We start from the raw sequence: 22,167 nt of genomic DNA, 5'->3' as shown, positions 1-22,167 counted from the left end.
CTGTCCAGACACAGGAAGGCATGCAATGATGCCCCTTGACGCTCACTGCCTTTGACTACGATGTTTAGCACACCCCACATGTTTTTTCTTCCCTCCCTGTATGATTTTTTTTTTCCATATCCATATGTATATACATGTTTTTGTTTTGTGTTCTGTGCCCTGTTCCTACGAGAGGGAGACCGAGTTTTTTTACCACAAGTATTGTCACGTCGGTACGATGCGAGGTAGGTGGCCGAGCAAATGTAGACACCCTGTACTGTCTGCACAGACAGCCTATGCTGTCTGCCAGCTTAGTTCATATTTCGCAGCACTCAGGTGTTGCCCTCTTTAGGCCTGCCCAGGTCAGTTGGACGCTGGTCCCACTCGCTCACTCTCTCAGCGGCCTAGACTCAGACAACAAGTCTACTCCCTCTCTCCCTTGTGGGCATGACCCTCCCGGGCCATGGGCACAAACACACAAGCCTGTGTATCCAACACTACTTTGCAAATAAAATAAAGAAGCCTCCAAATATGTATCATTCACTCACCCGCTACCAAAAACACCAAATAATCTCGTCAACATGTGTGTATGTGTGTGTGTGTGTGTGTACTCACCTGTTTGTAGTTGCAGGGTTCGAGTCTTAGCTCCTGGCCCCGCCTCTTCACTGGTTGCTACTGGGTCTTCTCTCACTTGCTAGGATGTTCCACTTCCTGACGACTCTATAACTGAAGAAATACTTCCTAACATCCCCGTGACTCGTCTGAGTCTTCAGCTTCCAATTGAGACCCCTTGTTTCTGTGTCCCCTCTCTGGAACATCCTGTCTCTGTCCTCTGCGTGTTCACTCTGTGCCGGAGTCGAGTCATAGCTCCAGGCCCCGCCTCTTCAATGGTCGCTACTGAATCAATCTCTCTGAACCATGAGCTTTATCATACTTCTGCTTAAAGCAATGTATGAATCCTGCCTCCACTACATCGCTTCCCAACCTATTCCACTTCCTGACTGCTCTGTGACTTCAACTTCCAACTATGTCCCCTTGTTGCTGTGTCCTATCTCTGGAACATCGTGTCTTTGTCCACCCTGTCAATACCTCTCAGTATTTTACATGTTGTTATCATGTCCCCCCTATGTCTCCTGTCCTCCAGTGTCGTCAGCTCGATTTCCCTTAACCTCTCCTCATAGGACATACCCCTTAGCTCTAGGACTTGTCTTGTTGCAAACCTTTGCACTTTCTCTAGTTTCTTTACATGCTTGTCTGGGTGTGGGTTCCAAACTGGTGCCGCATACTCCAATATGGGCCCAACGTACACAGTGTACAGGGTCCTGGACGATTCCTTATTAAGATGTCGGAATGCTGTTCTTAGGTATGCTATGCGCCCATATGCTTCCGCAGTTATTTGGTTGATGTGCCCCTCAGGAGATGTGCCTGGTGTTATACTCATCCCAAGATCTTTTTCCTTGAGTGAAGTTTGTTGTCTCTGGCCCCCTAGACTGTACTCCATCTGCAGTCTTCTTTGCCCTTCCCCAGTCTTCATGACTTTGCACTTGGTGGGGTTGAACTCCAGGAGCCAATCGCTGAACCAGATCTGCAGCCTCTCCAGATCCTTTTGTAGTTCTGCGTGGTCTTTTTCGAAATGAATTCCTCTCATCAACTTCACATCTTCTGCAAACAGAGACACTTCGGAGTCTATTCCTTCCCTCATGTCGTTCACAAATACCAGAAACAGCACTGATCCTAGGACTGACCCCTGTGGGACCCCACTCGTCACAGGTGCCCATTCTGATACCTCGCCATGTATCATGATTCGCTGCTGTCTTCCTGACAAGCCTTTCCTGATCCATTGTAGTTCCTTCCCTGTTATCACTGCTTGGTCCTCCAGTTTTTGCAGTAATCTCTTGTGTAGAACTGTGTCAAACGCCTTCATACAGTCAAAGAAAATGCAACTTACCCACCCCTATCTTTCTTGTCTTACTGCTGTCACCCTGTCGTAGAACTCCAGTAGGTTTGTGGCACAGGATTTCCCGTCCCTGCTGTTGATGAGATCATTCCTTTCTAGATGTGTCACCAATCTTCTGATAATCTTCTCCATGACTTTGCATACTATACATGTCAGTGACATTGGTCTGTATTTTAGTGCTTCATGTCCGTCTTCCTTTTTAAAAATTGGGACTACATTTGCTGTGTTCCATACCTCATGTAATCTCCCTGTTTCAATAGATGTGTTGAATATTGTTGTTAGTGGTACACACAGCACCTCTGCTCCCTCTCTCTGGGCCCATGGAGAGATGTTATCCGGCCCCATTGCCTTTGAGGTGTACCCCACCTCTCTGTCTTCCTGGAGTCCCTTCTGTCTCCTCTGTGAACACTTCTTTGAATCTCATGTTGAGTTCCTCACATACTTCTCGGTCGTTTCTTGTGATATCTCCTTTTTCCTTCCTTAGCCTGATTACGTAGTCCTTGAATGTTGTTTTCCTCCTGATTTGGTTGTACAACAGTTTGAGTCAGATTTGGGTTTTGCTGCTGTGCCATTTTCATATTGTCGTTGATTCTCCCTTCTTACCTGTGCATTTCAGGCTCTACGACTGCTCTCCTTATTCTCCTGGGTCCTTTGCCTTTTATACTTCTTCCATTCCCTAGCACACTTGGTTTTGGCCTCCCTGCACGTCTGGGTGAACCACGGGCTCCTCCCGGCTTTTTCATTATTCCTGTTACCCTTGGGTACAAACCTTTCCTCAGCGTCCATGCATATTGTTGTCACATATTCCATCATCTCGTTTACCTACTTCCCTGCCAGTTCTGTCTCACTGAACCCCGTTCTGGGAGTTCTTCATTCCCGCCTAGTTTGGCTTCATTCGTCTGGTTCTTCTTGCTCCCCCCTCCACTTGTAACTCTACTGTGTATTCGAATCTTAAAACCACATGATCGTTGGCCCCAACGGGTCTTTCATATGTGATGTCCTCAATATCTGCTCTAGTCAAGGTGAATACTAGATCCAGTCTCACTGGCTCATCCTCTCCTCTCTCTCTGGTAGTGTCCCATACGTGTTGGTTCATGAAGTTTTCCAGTACCACCTCCATCGTCTTAGCCTTCCTCGTTTCATGGCCCCCATATGACTCCAAGTTCTCCCAATCGATTTCCTTGTGGTTGAAGTCACCCATGGTCAATAGCTTTCCCCTGCTCGCATGAGCCCTTCTTGCTACTTCACCTAGTGTGTCAACCATTGCTCTATCACTCCCCTCCTACTCTTGCCTTAGCCTCCTGCTGTTCTGTGGTGGGTTATACATCACTGCAATTACCACCTTGGGACTTGCAGACTGAAAGCGTTCTGGAACTACTATATAATCCCCTGCTTCTCCACTGTCTCCTTTCTCCTCTCATCAAAATCCCATCGGTTCATGACCAGCAGTGCCACTTCTCCACCCGTTCTGTTCCGTTCGTCTATCCTCAGGATCTGATGTCCCATTGGAAAGATGGGATCTGTTATCATACATGTGAGCTTGGTTTCTGTGAGAGTTATGATGTCCGGTGATGCCTCTTTGACTCTTTTGGGCCACTCCTCCGACTTATTTTCTGTTCCATCAGCGTTGGTGCAGCATTCCTTCAGTTTCCTCTCCAACACTGTGTTTTGATTAGTCTGTGAGGGTGGGGGACCTGGCACTGTACTGTGGCATTCTATAGTTGAGTGTTGGGTGAGAGCTGCAGGTGTGAACTGTGATTTGTGTTGGGATAGCTTGATTGGTTCAGGGCTTCTGTGGATGGTTCTGTGTGTGCTTGCTCTTGTTGCTCTGCCTTGCTCTGGTTGTCCTTTGCTTAATTTGTCCTTGTTTCTCCTCCTACCTCCTGTCGCCTTTGTGTCCTCAGCTGCTGTCATTCTGTTTGGTCTTCTGTCTCGGTTTACGAACACCCTCTTGTATTCTGCCGAGTCCCTCAACCGTAGTTTCTCTTGGAGGATCATGTTCTGCACTGTTTCTATCCTGAAAATCAGCTTGATTGATCGTTTTCTCCCCTTCAAATACTCCCCTATTCTCTGAAAATTTAAATTCTTGGACATTTCCTCTTCATCTTTTTCTGTGAAGATGTTCTCAATCTCCTTTCTTTCTGCCTCCCACCTTTCAGTGTGTGTCCTTCCCTTAGTCTCCTGAAGCCCATGAATAAACACTGACTTTGTACTCTCCTCCCATTGTTTTTTCATCTGTGACTCTGGTTTCTGTCTGTACATGGCCATTTTCTCCCTTTTTTTTCTGTAGCTCTTGGTGGCATGTTCGTGCCACTGCACTTGACCTATCCCTTTCTTTTCCTGCACCCAACTGCTCTCCCCCGTCACTCTTTGGCCCTGCTTGGTAAGCTGATGTAGCCTTAGCATGAGTTATACCTCCTTCCTTCCCGTTGGGCTTCCCAGCTTCGTATGCTGTGTCGTCTCTGGTCAGTACCCCTGTAACTCGCTTTAGCCTTCTTTCCTCATCTTGTAGGGCCCTTATCCTGGCTACTGCAGTTTCTACTTGAGACTCCCATTTCTTCTTCTCCTTCTCCAACCTCTTTTCCAATTTCACAGAAAGCTCTGTCTCCATGTGTGTGTGTGTGTGTGTGTGTGTGTGTGCAGCTGGCCGGGAATCGAACCCTCTGAATTTTTGCGGCCTTCTCACAAGGCATGCTAAAGGATCGGGGTTTCGATTCCCGGCCAGTCACAGTTTTAAGCAATTTGTGAATTGCTTAAAACCACTCGTTTGTGGATGCATTAATATGTGTACTTCTTATGAATACTGGTATTCCAAGTAGGAGGAGAATGAAATTAGTCCTGTAGCTTCCATGGCCACGTATGTGCTCATATTAAGTATGACATGTCCAGTGGTACTGGGCACCGAAATCTGAAGCATTGATGACCGAGTTTACTAAGGTGTCTCGGAATTTTGGGGGGTTTCTCACCAGGTGTGCTAAAGGGATGGGGGTTCGATTCCTGGGCAGTTGCAGTAATATCATCATGTTTAAGTCCATCGTGAACGTCAATATATAGCAACATTTTAGTTCTGTCATGAACGTCGAAATAATGCATAACCCCCCACAGCTACAGCTGCGTAAAGGTATCGTAAAGTTACAGGTACTCAAGGTTAACTGGTTGCAATCACTGACTGCAACAAGATCGATAAAACATCAGTAGTAATTAAGTAGGCATGGGGGTTCATTTAAGGTATGGGTGAGCATGTGTGGATATACTAGGATAGCCCAAAAATGAGGCAAATAGAGTGACCTATTGAGGTCCTAACCAGTCTAGGTACAGCAGTACAAAGGTACATATAGTTGATTGCAACATGGTGATTGCAACTAATTTAGTGGTTTACGGAATTAGGCTGTTAGTGGTGTTAAACAAAAAATCAAGAATTGTCTAGTTATTATAATAAAGAAAATCGGAATAGAAGAGATCCATAAAAAATAACACTGAGTATTGTCAGCTGACAAATGAGTACATTTATTCAATCTATTATATTAATTAGAAAGTTACACACAATAGCTGCATTCTGTATGTGTATTATCCACTATTGTAACGTAATCTCTCGTGTCACGTGACCTGTCTGAGCGTTTAGACGAAGCTGAGGACTGGCTAATAAATCTCCTAGTTATTTTACCTCTTGCTATCTGCAAACTTCGATGCCTAGCCCACCCGACCCCATATGGAGTGGGGCTTTTGGGGCTTGTGGAGCTTGTGGAGCTGGTGGCGCTTGTGGCGCTTGTGGCGCTTGTGGCGCTTATGGCGCTTGTGGCGCTTGTGGGTGGGTGGCATTCAGCCGTGCCTCTCACATTCTGAGAGAGGTGCTAGCAGGTGTCACTCACGCTACCATACTCTGAGAAAAAAATCTCAGTTTTCCTGTTGCTACCTTTGCAAAATTGCACACCTCCTGATGACGCAATGAGAAGTGTGAAAGTATTTGGCTTGTCTTGCATTGTTAAGATCGCCTGTCTGCAACTGTCTGCATTGTGAACGACACTCGCCAACTTTTTTCCCAATTTTCCCATCTCTTTCCTTCCTTGACTTTTGATATTACCTTTTACAAACGCTCACCCTTCAAAGTCAATAAAGCTGCACTCTGGTTAGTATTCGTAAGTACCCAAGTGAACAGGTTCTACAGAAATCGCTACTGCAGAACAGGTTGGTCAGATTGGCTACAGCACCTTTTGATCAACTGCACAAATTAGTGCTTACTAAAAATATTGAACTAGTACGAAATGATAAGATGCTTTTTATAGAAGTGAGAAGGGCGAGGACGGTATTCTTTAACAAGATTTCCCTAGACTGGCAAGACTACTTGTTTGATTATGTTTACAGTGAGCTTAGACGAGTCAGAGAGAACACTGAACGTATGCATACGAGAAAATGAAATAACCTCATAGCACAGAGTGGCTGGACCACACATGCAAATCCGGAGTTTGTTATGAACCTATCTAGCAAAGACTTAGGTAGAGACCAGCAGGCAGCACTAGGGTTCGGAGTAAGCTTTGCGCCAACAACTAAGGATGTTAATTGTAAATTTAATATATTTAAAATAGGTAAAGTTATGGTATACGGGACTTTACTCCATCAGGTGGTTCCCAATTGCCTAATAAGATTTACTAATGCATACAAGAAGCCCATTAACGATCAGACCTTGCATCTCTATAGCCATTTTAATAAACGTCTTAAAACGTTATTGACGGGAAATTAACTAAATAAACACTTAACAGCTAGGTCGCCAACTCTACCGTATATTTATGGGTTGATCAAAACTCATAAAGCAGGGAACCAAGTTCGTTCAATTGTAAGTTCAGATGGCTCAGCAGCATATAACCTATCTAAATGGCTGGTTAAACTTCTAACTCCCGTGGCTGGTAGGATCTTGGATGTGCATATTAAGAATAATGCTGACCTTAGTGAAAGGCTCCAGAAATTAAATGTTTCATCCGACTTTACCCTTGTGAACTCTGATGTCACAGCCCTGTTTACCAGAGTCCCTGACCCTGACTTGCTTACCCTACCCCACAAATGTAATTTGTGAACTGATTAAACTTTGTATTACTGATTGGAAGATTGTTTTTGAAGGCAAATACTATGCTCAAAAACAAGGCATGGCCATGGAAAATCCCCCTCAGCCCCTTACTCAGCAACCTGTATATGGAATTCTATGAGACTGGACTCCGTAAAGATATTCTCCCAAATAATGCATGGTGGTTCAGATGGGTAGATGATGTTCTTTGCCTTTGGTAATGAGATTAAAACATTGATGAGTTCCTACCTAGACTCAATGGTCTGGTACTTTCCCCCTACCCCATTAATCATACTTGCACTAGCCCACCTTTCTGCCAGTAGTTGCTTATATCTCACCCTAACTTCCTCCTCCCTTAGTTTATAAACTTTCACCTCTCTCTTACTTACTGCTGCCATTTTCCGTTTGTCCTATCTACCTCTTACTCTAACTGTAGCTGCAACTAAATAATGATCGGATGTGTCAGTTGCCCCTCTATAAACATGTACATCCTGAAGCCTACCCATCAACCTTTTATTCACCAATATATAATCTAACAAACTACTTTCATTTCGTGCTATATCATATCTTACATACAAAATTTTTTTCATAAAATATGTATTACTTATTACCAAACCACTATCTCAATTAAAGGCTCCTCATTATCTTTACCACTGGCACCCCAAATTTACTTACTACTCCCTCTACAACATTCAAAACTCCCCACGCACTGACTTAACATTTTCCAAAATCTCTCTCTCTCCTCTACACTTCTCTCTTCTCCAGGTGCATAAACACTTACTATAACCCACTTTTCACATCCATCCCTTATTTTACTCCACATAATCCTTGAATTTTTACATTTATATTCCTTCTTTTCCTGCCATAACTTATCCTGCAACATTAATGCTACTCCTTTCTTAGCTCTAATTCTATTAGAAACCCTTAACCTACTCCCATTTATTTCTCCCCGCTGAAACTCTCCTACCCCCTTTAGCTTTGTTTCACTTAGAGCCAGGACATTCAGGTTCTTTTCAGTCATAACACCTACAGTCATCTCACATTCACACGCGAATTCAAACATCCCACTTTGACGGTTTTCTTCTTTTTCTTTTTAGTAATCTATATGGAAAAAGGAGTTACTAGCCCATTGCTCCCGGTATTTTAGTTGACTTTTACAACACGCATTGCTTACAGAGAAAGATTCTTATTTCACTTTCCCATGGATATGAAAGGAAAAGCAATGAGACCAAGAACTTCTTTCAACCCACCGGCCGCATCCCACCGAGGCGGGGTGGCCAAAAGGAAAAATGAAAGTTTCTCATTTTATATTTAGTAAAATATAGAGAAGAAGGGGTTACTAGCCTCTATCTCCCGGCATTTTACGACACACATGGCTTACAGAGGAAGAACTCTGTTTCATTTCCCCATGGAGATCAGCGGAAATTAACAAGAATAAGAATTAGTAAGAAAAATAGAATAAAACGCAGAAGGGTGTGTATGGATATATGCTTGTACAAGCATGTTTAGATGACATAAGTGGAAGTAGAAGTAGCAAGACGTACCTGAAATCGTGCATGTTTATGAGACAGGAAAAAAAATACCACCAATCCTAATTTCATGATATACAAATACAGGTTTCCGTTCTACACTCACTTGACAGAACGGTATATATATATATATATATATATATATATATATATATATATACATATATATATATATATATATATATATATATATATATATATATATATATATATATATATATTTTTACAAAGTAGAAGTGATGCAAGGAGGGAAGAGTATATGGAGAAAAAGAGAGAGGTTAAGAGAGTGGTGAAGCAATGTAAAAAGAGAGCAAATGAGAGAGTGGGTGAGATGTTATCAACAAATTTTGTTGAAAATAAGAAAAAGTTTTGGAGTGAGATTAACAAGTTAAGAAAGCCTAGAGAACAAATTGATTTGTCAGTTAAAAATAGGAGAGGAGAGTTATTAAATGGAGAGTTAGAGGTATTGGGAAGATGGAAGGAATATTTTGAGGAATTGTTAAATGTTGATGAAGATAGGGAAGCTGTGATTTCGTGTATAGGGCAAGGAGGAATAACATCTTGTAGGAGTGAGGAAGAGCCAGTTGTGAGTGTGGGGGAAGTTCGTGAGGCAGTAGGTAAAATGAAAGGGGGTAAGGCAGCCGGGATTGATGGGATAAAGATAGAAATGTTAAAAGCAGGTGGGGATATAGTTTTGGAGTGGTTGGTGCAATTATTTAATAAATGTATGGAAGAGGGTAAGGTACCTAGGGATTGGCAGAGAGCATGCATAGTTCCTTTGTATAAAGGCAAAGGGGATAAAAGAGAGTGCAAAAATTATAGGGGGATAAGTCTGTTGAGTGTACCTGGTAAAGTGTATGGTAGAGTTATAATTGAAAGAATTAAGAGTAAGACGGAGAATAGGATAGCAGATGAACAAGGAGGCTTTAGGAAAGGTAGGGGGTGTGTGGACCAGGTGTTTACAGTGAAACATATAAGTGAACAGTATTTAGATAAGGCTAAAGAGGTCTTTGTGGCATTTATGGATTTGGAAAAGGCGTATGACAGGGTGGATAGGGGGGCAATGTGGCAGATGTTGCAAGTGTATGGTGTAGGAGGAAGGTTACTGAAAGCAGTGAAGAGTTTTTACGAGGATAGTGAGGCTCAAGTTAGAGTATGTAGGAAAGAGGGAAATTTTTTCCCAGTAAAAGTAGGCCTTAGACAAGGATGTGTGATGTCACCGTGGTTGTTTAATATATTTATAGATGGGGTTGTAAGAGAAGTAAATGCGAGGGTCTTGGCAAGAGGCGTGGAGTTAAAAGATAAAGAATCACACACAAAGTGGGAGTTGTCACAGCTGCTCTTTGCTGATGACACTGTGCTCTTGGGAGATTCTGAAGAGAAGTTGCAGAGATTGGTGGATGAATTTGGTAGGGTGTGCAAAAGAAGAAAATTAAAGGTGAATACAGGAAAGAGTAAGGTTATGAGGATAACAAAAAGATTAGGTGATGAAAGATTGAATATCAGATTGGAGGGAGAGAGTATGGAGGAGATGAACGTATTCAGATATTTGGGAGTGGACGTGTCAGCGGATGGGGTCTATGAAAGATGAGGTGAATCATAGAATTGATGAGGGAAAAAGAGTGAGTGGTGCACTTAGGAGTCTGTGGAGACAAAGAACTTTGTCCTTGGAGGCAAAGAGGGGGATGTATGAGAGTATAGTTTTACCAACGCTCTTATATGGGTGTGAAGCGTGGGTGATGAATGTTGCAGCGAGGAGAAGGCTGGAGGCAGTGGAGATGTCATGTCTGAGGGCAATGTGTGGTGTGAATATAATGCAGAGAATTCGTAGTTTGGAAGTTAGGAGGAGGTGCGGGATTACCAAAACTGTTGTCCAGAGGGCTGAGGAAGGGTTGTTGAGGTGGTTCGGACATGTAGAGAGAATGGAGCGAAACAGAATAACTTCAAGAGTGTATCAGTCTGTAGTGGAAGGAAGGCGGGGTAGGGGTCGGCCTAGGAAGGGTTGGAGGGAGGGGGTAAAGGAGGTTTTGTGTGCGAGGGGCTTGGACTTCCAGCAGGCATGCGTGAGCGTGTTTGATAGGAGTGAATGGAGACAAATGGTTTTTAATACTTGACGTGCTGTTGGAGTGTGAGCAAAGTAACATTTATGAAGGGATTCAGGGAAACCGGAAGGCCGGACTTGAGTCCTGGAGATGGGAAGTACAGTGCCTGCACTCTGAAGGAGGGGTGTTAATGTTGACTGTAGTGTAAAGCACCCTTCTGGGACAGTGATGGAGTGAATGATGTTGCCTTGGTGGGAATCGGCCGGTGTGTTATATAAATACATATATATATATATATATATATATATATATATATATATATATATATATATATATATATATATATATATATATATATATATATATATATATATATATATATATATATATATATATATATATATAAATATTTACATGTATGTATGTATGTATGTGTATGTATGTATGTATGTATTTTCAACAAACCGGCCGTATCCCACCGATGCAAGGTGTCCCAAAAAGAAAAACAAAAGTTTCTCTTTTCAAATTTTGTAATCTATACAGGAGAAGGGGTTACTAGTCCCTTGCTCCATGCATTTTAGTCGCCTCTTACAACACGCATGGCTTGCGGAGGAAGAATTCTGTTCCACTTACCCATGTAGATAATAGGAAATAAACAAGAATAAGAACTAGAAAGTATATATATATATATATATATATATATATATATATATATATATATATATATATATATATATATATATATATATATATATATATATATATATATATATATATATATACAGAGAGAGAGAGAGAGAGAGAGAGAGAGAGAGGGAGGTACCACCTCTAAAACTGTCCTAGGGATCCTCATCCTCAGAGAAAAGAATAAACTTGCTTCAGGAAAAACTCAAGGTTCTCCTTGAAGCTGTTTGAGAATTTTCTCCTACCACCCCCTATATTTAATAAATATTTTATTTAAAGACAAAATACATTGACAAAACATTCACAAAGATACAATAGAAAGTAAAACAACATAGGTAACTCAGAGCTACACCTCGAATACTTCGTCCAGCTCCAGGCGGTGGGCCGTGTGCCCAGAATGCTGCAGGCATTTCCTCTCTGGATCGCAACACTGAGTCTCTGAAAGAGGAAGCTGGTCGCCCTATGGTCCTTGGTTTATATGATGAGCTTTTCACCCAGCTCCTTGAGGAACTTTAGAGCACACTTGCCCCATGCTCCAAGGGTCTCCGACCCTATTGGGATGAAGTTATAGCATGGGGGAAGGTCTTCATATTTGCGGATCTTCTTGGTCTCCCAGTCGCTGGCAGCTCCACCCTCTTCCACTACGCAGTATGGCAAGTAGGTGTCTGCCAATGTGGCAGCACAGGTGTAGTCCCAGGCAATCTGCTTTCCATCCTTCCAGGGTAGCTTTTGACTTTCGTCAGACCTCTGCACTTGGGGTTCCCGTTGAGCTGGGCAACGGGCTGTGACGAGGCTTCTCTTTATGATGTCATTGACTTCCTCATGCCTGACATACTTCCCTTCTGCTTTGTGACACACGAGACCATGAAGTCCGAATTGATCAGATGTCGCCCTGCCGCAAATACACCTATGTTCGGTGAGGATGGGGGCGGATAGGCGAAGAGCAACACCAATCTAAATGGCCTGTGGGTCTAGTCGAGTGCCCAAGGAGGAATTGGGAACAGCTAGCAGGAAATCTCTTGAGTGTGGTGCCTTCACTGCCAGGAGACGAGCTTTGTCCTTTCCTGAGGCGTTGCAGAGCATTGTGTTGGAGATTTTTTCCATGATCGGTTTGTCCCAGTGGGACTGTTTGTGTTCTTTGGGAGAAGCTGGTATACTGGAGGAATCTGTAAGGGTGTCCCATCGAATCGCTGCTTCAGTAAACCTGGGGTCTTGAGCTCCTACCACGTCTCTCAAGTGTTTGGGAACAATCTTCTTGACTAATGCACTGGAAGCCAAACACGAAGACAGAAAAGCAGGTAAAGCAACATGCGTTGCTTTGAGCACCCCTGTACCTCCTAGTCGCGCTGGGAGGGTGGCCTGTTCCCATTGCTGATCCTCTAGTGACAGGTTCAGTGCCTTCTTAAAGGTTGACCTCAGGTGTGCGTCATATTCGTCGAGTGTTGGGTTGTCAAAAGAGAGTGCACACCTCAGGAAGTGAGTCTTGGAATAGTAAGGCACCTTGTGAGGAGATACAGAGCATCATGGGCATCAAGATTGCTTATTCTCTCCTCCATTCTCATCAGGTCATTCACTTTGTCCTTGAAGACTGTGTCGATGGCCTGGTGTTCCAGCGGTGCTCCCAAGAGGGTACTGTTGGAAGGAGTGGTACTAGAGATTTCTGGGAGGATTCTTCGCACAACATTGATTATTTCCTGGTTTGCCGTGATGATTTCACACTTGGAGGGATTGAGGATGAGTCCCAAGTCTTCTCCCTGTGTTTTCACCAGTTGTAGGTCCACTACCAGGAACTCTTCAGTACCTGCCAGAGTGCCATCATCCAGGTACCAGATGTTGAGTTCGCTGCGTAGGCTAGAAGTTAGTTCTCTTACTGCCAAGCAGAAGAGAAGTGGAGCTAGTGGGTCACCCTGCTGAACACCTTCTGATGAGAGAATTTCATGTTCTCGAAACAAAAGAATTGAGAGTTTGCAATAGCCGGCTGAAATGAAGGGAAAAAGGCTGGGGAACCGATCCCGAACAGCTGGCAAGACAGCATCTCTCTTCATCATATTAAAGGCATTTCTAAAATCAAGTTTGACTATGGCCTTGTCTTCTGGTAGGCCCCTGATGTAGGCCCTTGCGGCATGAGCTGCAGCTTCACTGCCTTGAGAGACCCTAAAGCCCAGTTGGTGTGGCTGGAGTAAACTGGCCACTTTTAGGCGAATGTTTCTTACTGCTTTTTTGGCAGCGAGACGGCGAAGAGTGTTACCAATAACAATGGGTCTGATTCCCCCATCCTTCTTCTTTAACGCACACAGTGAAGCTCCAAAAACGAAAGGTTTAATTTCTTCTGGGATTCGCCCAGCCAGGCAGTTGTTGACGAAAATTGTTAACTCGGTGAGAAGAATTGATGCAGATGCACCGAGTACTGGATTTACCATCTCTTTGAGGTGCTGAGGTCGAATAGGTAGGATCCGAGGATTCGAACCCATGTCGTTTTGGCCCGCCTCATGGTGAGCGAAAAATCACAAATGACGCTCTAGCCCACAGGATCACGCAATCCTACAAGAATCAAGCACCCAGCAGATTTAGGTGTTTTTCCTTGATCCGAGGACATACGGTGGTGTGGGTGCCTCTGAGCTAATTTCATTCTAATCCCCGTTTTGTGTACTAGCATTCACGAGCAGTATTTTATATTATTATAACCACGAACGAGTGGAACTGAATCAATAACAACACTGACAGGCTATGACTGGAGTAGAAATTGTATGGTGATAAACTCCCAAATGTTTAGAACAAATCCATATTTGGACAAAAATTTTATTAATGTTCATGTTTAGCAAAGCCTTATCCAAAAGAACAACACCTGTGGTATTGTTCTTTACCTTCCGGTGATACACTCTCCAGTGAAACTGATTAAGTAGAATAAGTTAAATGCCAAAATCCGTATTTGCATTTCTAATAAAAAAAATGCAATGGTTGAAAAAAAATATTTTAACCAAATTAAGGATATCATACAGTAAACCCAGTACTGTCACTTTTATTGATAAGTATCCTCATTTCAGACAGATTATGGACTTGAAGGCCAGAAATTTAACATGCGATAGTATAATTTCTAATATGCCATGTATGTTTGTGAAGAGTGCGTAGCAGAGGCCTGGTTTATCAGACAGTGATGAGAAACACCTGAAAGTAAGCCAATTTCAGGGAGTGTATCTCTCGAAAATAGTTTCGTGTAAGACTTAAACCTTCTCCAAAGAAATGATCGTCGAAGTATGGTTATATAGTAGAGGTATGAACTGGGCCTAGAGCCGTGATCCATGTTTATATATGCCAAACACATTAACCATGGTTCGAGTCCTGTCCATTTCTTCGTTTATTGTCAGTCAAACTATGTGACTTATCTTGGGGTTATGATCATAAAAGTACACAAATCCCTCTATACATGAGGACTCAGCATCACAATTTTTTTTTTCCTCTACACAATTTAATTTTACTGGTAAAAAGCTCTTAGGTTAAATCTTTTCATATGAAATGTTATCACTAAATAATTTAGGACTTTCCAGGATGCATCACAAATCTGGTGGATGGCCTTCCTGGCCATGCAAACACGAACGTTTTATTCTTTAGCAGTTATAAATAATATTTTCTTTAAATGTATTCTATTTTTGCACGAATTAGTGGAAGTCTTCAGTTCAGGCATGTATCACTGCAACTCTTATTCCCAGGCATGTATCACTGCAACTCTTATTCCCAGGCATGTATCACTGCAACTCTTATTCCCAGGCATGTATCACTGCAACTCTTATTCCCAGGCATGTATCACTGCAACTCTTATTCCCAGGCATGTATCACTGCAACTCTTATTCCCAGGCATGTATCACTGCAACTCTTATTCCCAGGCATGTATCACTGCAACTCTTATTCCCAGGCATGTATCACTGCAACTCTTATTCCCAGGCATGTATCACTGCAACTCTTATTCCCAGGCATGTATCACTGCAACTCTTATTCCCAGGCATGTATCACTGCAACTCTTATTCCCAGGCATGTATCACTGCAACTCTTATTCCCAGGCATGTATCACTGCAACTCTTATTCCCAGGCATGTATCACTGCAACTCTTATTCCCAGACATGTATCACTGCAGCTCTTATTCCCAGACATGTATCACTGCAACTCTTATTCCCAGGCATGTATCACTGCAACTCTCATTCCCAGGCATGTATCACTGCAACTCTTATTCCCAGGCATGTATCACTGCAACATGTATCAACTCTCATTCATGTATTGCAACTCTCGTTCCCAGGCATGTATCACTGCAACTCTCATTCCCAGACATGTATCACTGCAACTCTCATTCCCAGGTATGTATCACTGCAACTCTCCCAGGCATGTATCACTGCAACTTCATTCCCAGGCATGTATCACTGCAACTTTCATTCCCAGGCATGTATCACTGTAACTCTTATTCCCAGGCATGTATCACTGCAACTCTCATTCCCAGGCATGTATCACTGCAACTCTCATTCCCAGGCATGTATCACTGCAACTACAACTCTCATTCCCAGGCATGTATCACTGCAACTCTTATTCCCAGGCATGTATCACTGCACTCTCATTCCCAGGCATGTATCACTCTCATTCCCAGGCATGTATCAACATTCCCAGGCATGTATCACTGCAACTCTTATTCCCAGGCATGTATCACTGCATCACTCTCTTATTCCCAGGCATGTATCACTGCAACTCTTATTCCCAGGCATGTATCACTGCAACTCTTATTCCCAGGCATGTATCACTGCAACTCTTATTCCCAGACATGTATCACTGCAACTCTTATTCCCAGGCATGTATCACTGCAACTCTTATTCCCAGACATGTATCACTGCAACTCTTATTCCCAGGCATGTATCACTGCAACTCTTATTCCCAGGCATGTATCACTGCAACTCTTATTCCCAGACATGTATCACTGCAACTCTTATTCCCAGACATGTATCACTGCAACTCTTATTCCCAGGCATGTATCACTGCAACTCTCATTCCCAGGCATGTATCACTGCAACTCTTATTCCCAGGCATGTATCACTGCAACTCTCATTCCCAGGCATGTATCACTGCAACTCTCATTCCCAGGCATGTATCACTGCAACTCTCGTTCCCAGGCATGTATCACTGCAACTCTCATTCCCAGACATGTATCACTGCAACTCTCATTCCCAGGTATGTATCACTGCAACTCTTATTCCCAGGCATGTATCACTGCAACTCTCATTCCCAGGCATGTATCACTGCAACTTTCATTCCCAGGCATGTATCACTGTAACTCTTATTCCCAGGCATGTATCACAGCAACTCTCATTCCCAGGCATGTATCACTGCAACTCTTATTCCCAGGCATCTATCACTGCAACTCTCATTCCCAGGCATGTATCACTGCAACTCTCATTCCCAGGCATGTATCACTGCAACTCTCGTTCCCAGGCATGTATCACTGCAACTCTCATTCCCAGACATGTATCACTGCAACTCTCATTCCCAGGTATGTATCACTGCAACTCTTATTCCCAGGCATGTATCACTGCAACTCTCATTCCCAGGCATGTATCACTGCAACTTTCATTCCCAGGCATGTATCACTGTAACTCTTATTCCCAGGCATGTATCACTGCAACTCTCATTCCCAGGCATGTATCACTGCAACTCTCATTCCCAGGCATGTATCACTGCAACTCTCTTTCCCATTCATGTATCACTACAACTCTCATTCCCAGGCATGTATCACTGCAACTCTCATTCCCAGGCCTGTATCACTGCAACTCTCATCCCCAGGGATGTATCACTGCAACTCTCATTCCCAGGCATGTATCACTGCAACTCTCATTCCCAGGCATGTATCACTGCAACTCTCATTCCCAGGCATGTATCACTGCAACTCTCATTCCCAGGCATGTATCACTGCAACTCTCATTCCCAGGCATGTATCACTGCAACTCTCATTCCCAGGCCTGTATCACTGCAACTCTCATTCCCGGGCATCTATCACTGCAACTCTCATTTCTAGGCCTGTATCACTGCAACTCTTATTCCCAGGCATGTATCACTGCAATTCTCATTCCCAGGTATGTATCACCGTTCATCTTCCACGAATATATTACAGAAAGTGCAACCCCAGTTTTGTACGAGTACATACTATATACCAACCTGGCATGTTTTGTATCATCTTCCTCTCGGAAGCATGTATTACTGTACCTCTCCCTCCCTGGAATGTGAAAGTGCGAATTCACCCAGACTATCATTTACAGGCAAGTAATACTGTAGTTTATCCATCCAGGCGTATATTACTTTGACTATCACAGACCAGTATTAATGTGACTCCACCTCCCCGTCATGAATTACTGTGGTTCACTTTAATGTAAGAAACAGGGGTGACTCTCTATCTCAGTTATACATTAGTGTGACTCTTGAATTTCAGGCATGCATATTATAGTGTGACGTCTTTTCCGAGGTATACATAACTGTGACACTTCCTCCTAGACATGTATAACTGTGATTTTTCTTCTCAGGCATGTATTATGGAGTAACCATCTGCCTGGTGAGCTTTGCGTCGGGTATGTCGGTCGTAACGCTAAACATTCACCATCGTGGAGTAAGGGGTACAGAGGTGCCGCGACTGGTCAAGATGGTCGTTCTGGGCTGGCTCTCCAAATTGGTCTTCCTACACTTCGAGCCAACCATCGTCCCTCCCGACGACAAAAATATTCACCTCAACGTGAGTGTCCTACACCTACTATATTGTAGCTTTTCCTTTTTTATCACTAAAAGTAGTTAAATTCTTTGCATATTCAGGTTCATGTGGATGAAATGACACATAATATAATAATGGCTCTACATGGTAGAAATTTATAGTAGATCAAATACGACCGTTTTACTTTTCACAAATGGGTTAGCTTGTGGAATTAACCAGGTATATGACAGTTATTTTGCACACACACACACACACACACACACACACGCACACACACACACACACACACACACACACACACACACACACACACACACACACACACACACACACACACACACACACACACACACACACACACACACACACACACACACACACACACACACACACACACACACACACACACACACTATCATAAGTGAAAAGTGAAATCGCGTGAGGAACGAGGGATGTATGAACACATGTGGTTATAATCATCACGGATGAAGGATCTCCAAAATAGGGACTTAGGCTATGTACGACGACTACGTCATCAGCATCTGGCAACTTGGCACGACCGTTGCCAGCGCAAGTATCACCTATATTGTGGTTTGCATGTCGAAGGTTTGGCTTGGCTTGGCCTTGCATTGCTGTTAGTTACTGGTCACTCACTCCTGCAAGCTATTACAGTAGTTATTAGTAGTAAGAACACTTAGGAAGCTAGGAAGTCCTCTCTAAACGTGTACAAGGAATAGGATAATAACAGCAATAATTGATACTTAAATCCAGAAAGGACAATAAGCGAAGAGTGTAGCATTTCTAGGAAAGACAAAACAGAGAGGTATAACGTATCTACCCCCCCCTAACCATCCCTCCCTAACACACACACACAAGGGCAGACACTTATTGAAGCTTTAGACCCTAGTAGCAATTATCGCTTTTTATAACCCAGAATTACTGGTATGTATTAACAGTATCTCCCCACATACCTCCCCCATACACACATGCACACACACACATACACACACACATACACACACACACATACACACATATACATACAAGTGGAGGGAGAAGCAGGAAGGCCAGGACGAATGAAGCCAAACTACAAGAAAGGGGACTACACAGGAATGAGGAACTACCTGAACGGGGTTCAGTGGGACAGAGAACTGGCAGGGAAGCCAGTTAATGAGATGATGGAATATGTAGCAACAAAATGCAAGGAGGCTGAGGAGAGGTTTGTACCCAAGGGTAACAGGAATAATGAAAAAGCCAGGATGAGCCCATGGTTTACCCAAAGGTGCAGGGAGGCAAAAACCAAGTGTGCTAGGGAATGGAAGAAATATAGAAGGCAAAGGACCCAGGAGAATAAGGAGAACAGTCGTAGAGCCAGAAACGAATATGCACAGATAAGAAGGGAGGCCCAAAGACAATATGAAAATGACATAGCAGCGAAAGCCAAATCTGACCCGAAACTGTTGTACAGCCACATCAGGAGGAAAACAACAGTCAAGGACCAGGTAATCAGGCTAAGGAAGGAAGGAGGAGAGACAACAAGAAATGACCGTGAAGTATGTGAAGAACTCAACAAGAGATTCAAAGAAGTGTTCACAGAGGAGACAGAAGGGACTCCAGAAAGACGGAGAGGTGGGGCACACCACCAAGTGCTGGACACAGTGCACACAACCGAGGAAGAAGTGAAGAGGCTTCTGAGTGAGCTAGATACCTCAAAGGCAATGGGGCCAGATAACATCTCCCCATGGGTATTGAAAGAGGGAGCAGAGGCGCTATGTGTACCCCTAACAACAATATTCAATACATCTATCGAAACAGGGAGATTGCCTGAGGCATGGAAGACAGCAAATGTAGTCCCAATCTTTAAAAAAGGAGACAGACATGAAGCATTAAACTACAGACCAGTGTCACTGACATGCAAAATCATGGAGAAGATTTTCAGGAGAAGAGTGGTGCCACACCTAGAAAGGAACGATCTCATCAACAGCAGCCAACATGGTTTCAGGGACGGGAAATCCTGTGTCACAAACCTACTGGAGTTCTATGACATGGTGACAGCAGTAAGACAAGAGAGAGAGGGGTGGGTGGATTGCATTTTCTTGGACTGCAAGAAGGCGTTTGACACAGTTCCACACAAGAGATTGGTGCAAAAACTGGAGGACCAAGCAGGGATAACAGGGAAGACACTACAATGGATCAGGGAATACTTGTCAGGAAGACAGCAGCGAGACATGGTACGTGGCGAGGTGTCAGAGTGGGCACCTGTGACCAGCTGGGTCCCGCAGGGGTCAGTCCTAGGACCAGTGCTGTTTCTGGTATTTGTGAACGACATGACGGAAGGAATAGACTCTGAGGTGTCCCTGTTTGCAGATGACGTGAAGTTGATGAGAAGAATTCACTCGATCGAAGACCAGGCAGAACTACAAAGGGATCTGGACAGGCTGCAGACCTGGTCCAGCAATTGGCTCCTGGAGTTCAATCCCACCAAGTGCAAAGTCATGAAGATTGGGGAAAGGCAAAGAAGGCCGCAGACGGAGTACAGTCTAGGGGGTCAGAGACTACAAACCTCACTCAAGGAAAAAGATCTTGGGGTGAGTATAACACCAGGCACATCTCCTGAAGCGCACTTCAACCAAATAACTGCTGAAGCATATGGGCGCCTAGCAAACCTCAGAACAGCATTCCGACATCTTAATAAGGAATCATTCAGGACCCTGTACACCGTGTACGTTAGGCCCATATTGGAGTATGCGGCAGCAGTTTGGAACCCACACCTAGCCAAGCACGTGAAGAAACTAGAGAAAGTGCAAAGGTTTGCAACAAGACTAGTCCCAGAGCTAAGAGGTATGTCCTACGAGGAGAGGTTAAGGGAAATCAACCTGACGACACTGGAGGACAGGAGAGATAGGGGGGACATGATAACGACATACAAAATACTGAGAGGAATTGACAAGGTGGACAAAGACAGGATGTTCCAGAGAGTGGACACAGTAACAAGGGGACACAGTTGGAAGCTGAAGACACAGATGAATCACAGGGATGTTAGGAAGTATTTACACACATACACACACACACATACACACATACACACACACACACACACACATACACACATACACACACACACACACACACACACACACACACACACACACACACACACACATATACACACACACATACACACACACATACACACACACACACACACATACACATACACATACACACACACACACATACACACACACACACACACACTCACACACACACACACACACACACACACACACACACACACACACACACACACACACACACACACACACACACACACACACACTGTAAGTACGTGCCGGTCAAGCCCCAGAAGGTTGGGGGTCAGGTCACAAGAAGTTGTGGGCAGCAAAGGACCACTGAGACAACATTACAACGCACAAGCCACCTACCTTTCAGTACATAATAAACCCACACATAATTCCACACAAAATTACACACACAAACACACACACACACACACATATCCAGACTCACACATACACTCCCCCCCCCTCACCACCGACATCTCACTTCTTCCCCTGATCCCTCCCCTCCCTCGTTCACCCCCCCTCCCCCGTTCACCCTCCCCCTCCCCACCCCTCCCCACCCCTCTCCCACATAGCCACAGTTCCTCCACCACCTCCCCCCCACACTCTGACGTACACACTACTAACCTAACATACAGAACTAATAGGTTTCCCACTCTGAGGCAATCAGGATAAAACAAAAATGGGTTGTCAGTGAGCAACAAGAAAAACCAAGGGACAGGAGGAGGAAGCTGCAAAGGAAGATTGGGCAGCTGAGCTCATAAAAAGAGATCATGAATGGGAAAAGAAACTAAAAGAACTTAGCATGAGAATGGAAGAGAGGATAGATATGGAAAACAGAAAGTGGGAGGTGCATGTCAAAGCAGCAGAGGCTAGGATACAGTGTTTAGAAGAGGAACTGAAAAATCTGAAACAGCCTAAAGAACTAAAGAACATTTTGGGATTGACAACAGAGACTGCTACCTCAGCCACAAATAAGGGGACTGTAGGGAAAGAAGGGGCACAACTGCATGGGGAAGCTCTATCAGAGGAGACTGTAGTAAATGAAAGAGCTAAGCTTTATGTGGAGGCCCTAACAGACAACAACAGAGCCCAAGGAAAGCCGAG

General features: G+C 43.8%; 1 protein-coding gene across 1 annotated transcript in view; it reads left to right on the top strand.

The window, feature by feature from the left end:
* LOC128702117 (neuronal acetylcholine receptor subunit alpha-7-like) overlaps positions 1–22,167 on the top strand; it is a 285,395-nt gene that overhangs the window by 132,175 nt on the left and 131,053 nt on the right. The window contains exon 7 of the mRNA XM_070099890.1: positions 17,796–18,001. Within this exon, the coding sequence (XP_069955991.1) occupies positions 17,796–18,001 (206 nt within the window). The remainder of the gene's footprint in view (positions 1–17,795; positions 18,002–22,167) is intronic.

This window comes from Cherax quadricarinatus, chromosome 70 (assembly GCF_038502225.1).
Source record: "Cherax quadricarinatus isolate ZL_2023a chromosome 70, ASM3850222v1, whole genome shotgun sequence".
NCBI classification, from domain to species: Eukaryota; Metazoa; Arthropoda; class Malacostraca; order Decapoda; family Parastacidae; genus Cherax; species Cherax quadricarinatus.
Note: the sequence above shows the minus strand (reverse complement) of the source record. Positions and strands in the feature narration are given on the sequence as shown.